General features: G+C 51.8%; 1 protein-coding gene across 1 annotated transcript in view; it reads right to left on the bottom strand.

Moving 5' to 3' along the window:
• CCDC106 (coiled-coil domain containing 106) overlaps window positions 1-59 on the bottom strand; it is a 3,843-nt gene extending 3,784 nt beyond the window's left edge. Inside the window, exon 1 of the mRNA XM_015569468.1 lies at window positions 17-59. Within this exon, the coding sequence (XP_015424954.1) occupies window positions 17-59 (43 nt within the window). The remainder of the gene's footprint in view (window positions 1-16) is intronic.
• Window positions 60-878: the final 819 nt, after the last annotated feature.

The raw sequence follows: 878 nt of genomic DNA, 5'->3' as shown, positions 1-878 counted from the left end.
GCACTGCGCCCGGCACCGCGCAGAGCCCCAGAAAGGTTCCTGGAGAAGCGGGGGCTCATCCCGCGCCCGCCGCAGCTCCGCCCGCCTCTCCTCCTCCCGTTCGCCCGGAGCCGCCAAACCCTGGGAGCGTTGCCAGCCTTCCCGGGAGCACAGCGTGAACCCTGCGGGGGGTGGGGGTGGGGGGCTAGATGTCTGCGACACAGAGGGTTGTGCCCGTTCCTATCCGCTCCCCAGTACTAAGTGGCAGCCTCGCCAAAACCTGGGAGCAGGGCGCCCTGGCCGTGTTGCCGGCTGGTTAGCGCGCCCTCCCCGGTGTGGAAGGGTCTGGGCTTCCGTCCCCTCTCCGGGCACATGCCCAGGTTTTGAACCCTGGTCGGGGCGTACACAGGAGGTAACAGATGCTCTCTAGGATCAATGAAAAACATATCTTCGGGTGAGGATTTTTTATTTACTTTTTAAATCCTCACTCGAGGATATTTTTCCATTGGTTTTTAGAAAGAGTGGAAGAGAGAGAGAGAGAGGGAGAGAGAGATCGATGTGAGAGAAACACATCGATTGGTTGCTTCCTTCATGCGCCCTGACAAGGATTTGAACCAGCAACCTTTTGGGGAAGAGGACAGCACTCCAACCAACTGAGCCACCGGGGACCCATGATATTCTTAAAGCATAATTTAATTGTTTTCAAATACAGTGTATACATATCTTTAAGCTGTTCCATTCATAACTGAAGTGTTGGCAAATGATTAAACATATAGGTTGAAAATATAGATCTCTGACATTCTAAAAATATCCTATTACAAACAGCACCCTGCAATAATTTCCTATATTTAAACAAATGATGTGTTCAAGGTCCCCAGAACTCCTCAAAACTGTAAAAC

This window comes from Myotis davidii, unplaced genomic scaffold, assembly GCF_000327345.1.
Source record: "Myotis davidii unplaced genomic scaffold, ASM32734v1 scaffold326, whole genome shotgun sequence".
Classification (NCBI taxonomy): domain Eukaryota; kingdom Metazoa; phylum Chordata; class Mammalia; order Chiroptera; family Vespertilionidae; genus Myotis; species Myotis davidii.
The sequence above is the reverse complement of the archived record's forward strand: the minus strand, read 5'-3'. Positions and strand labels throughout refer to the sequence as shown.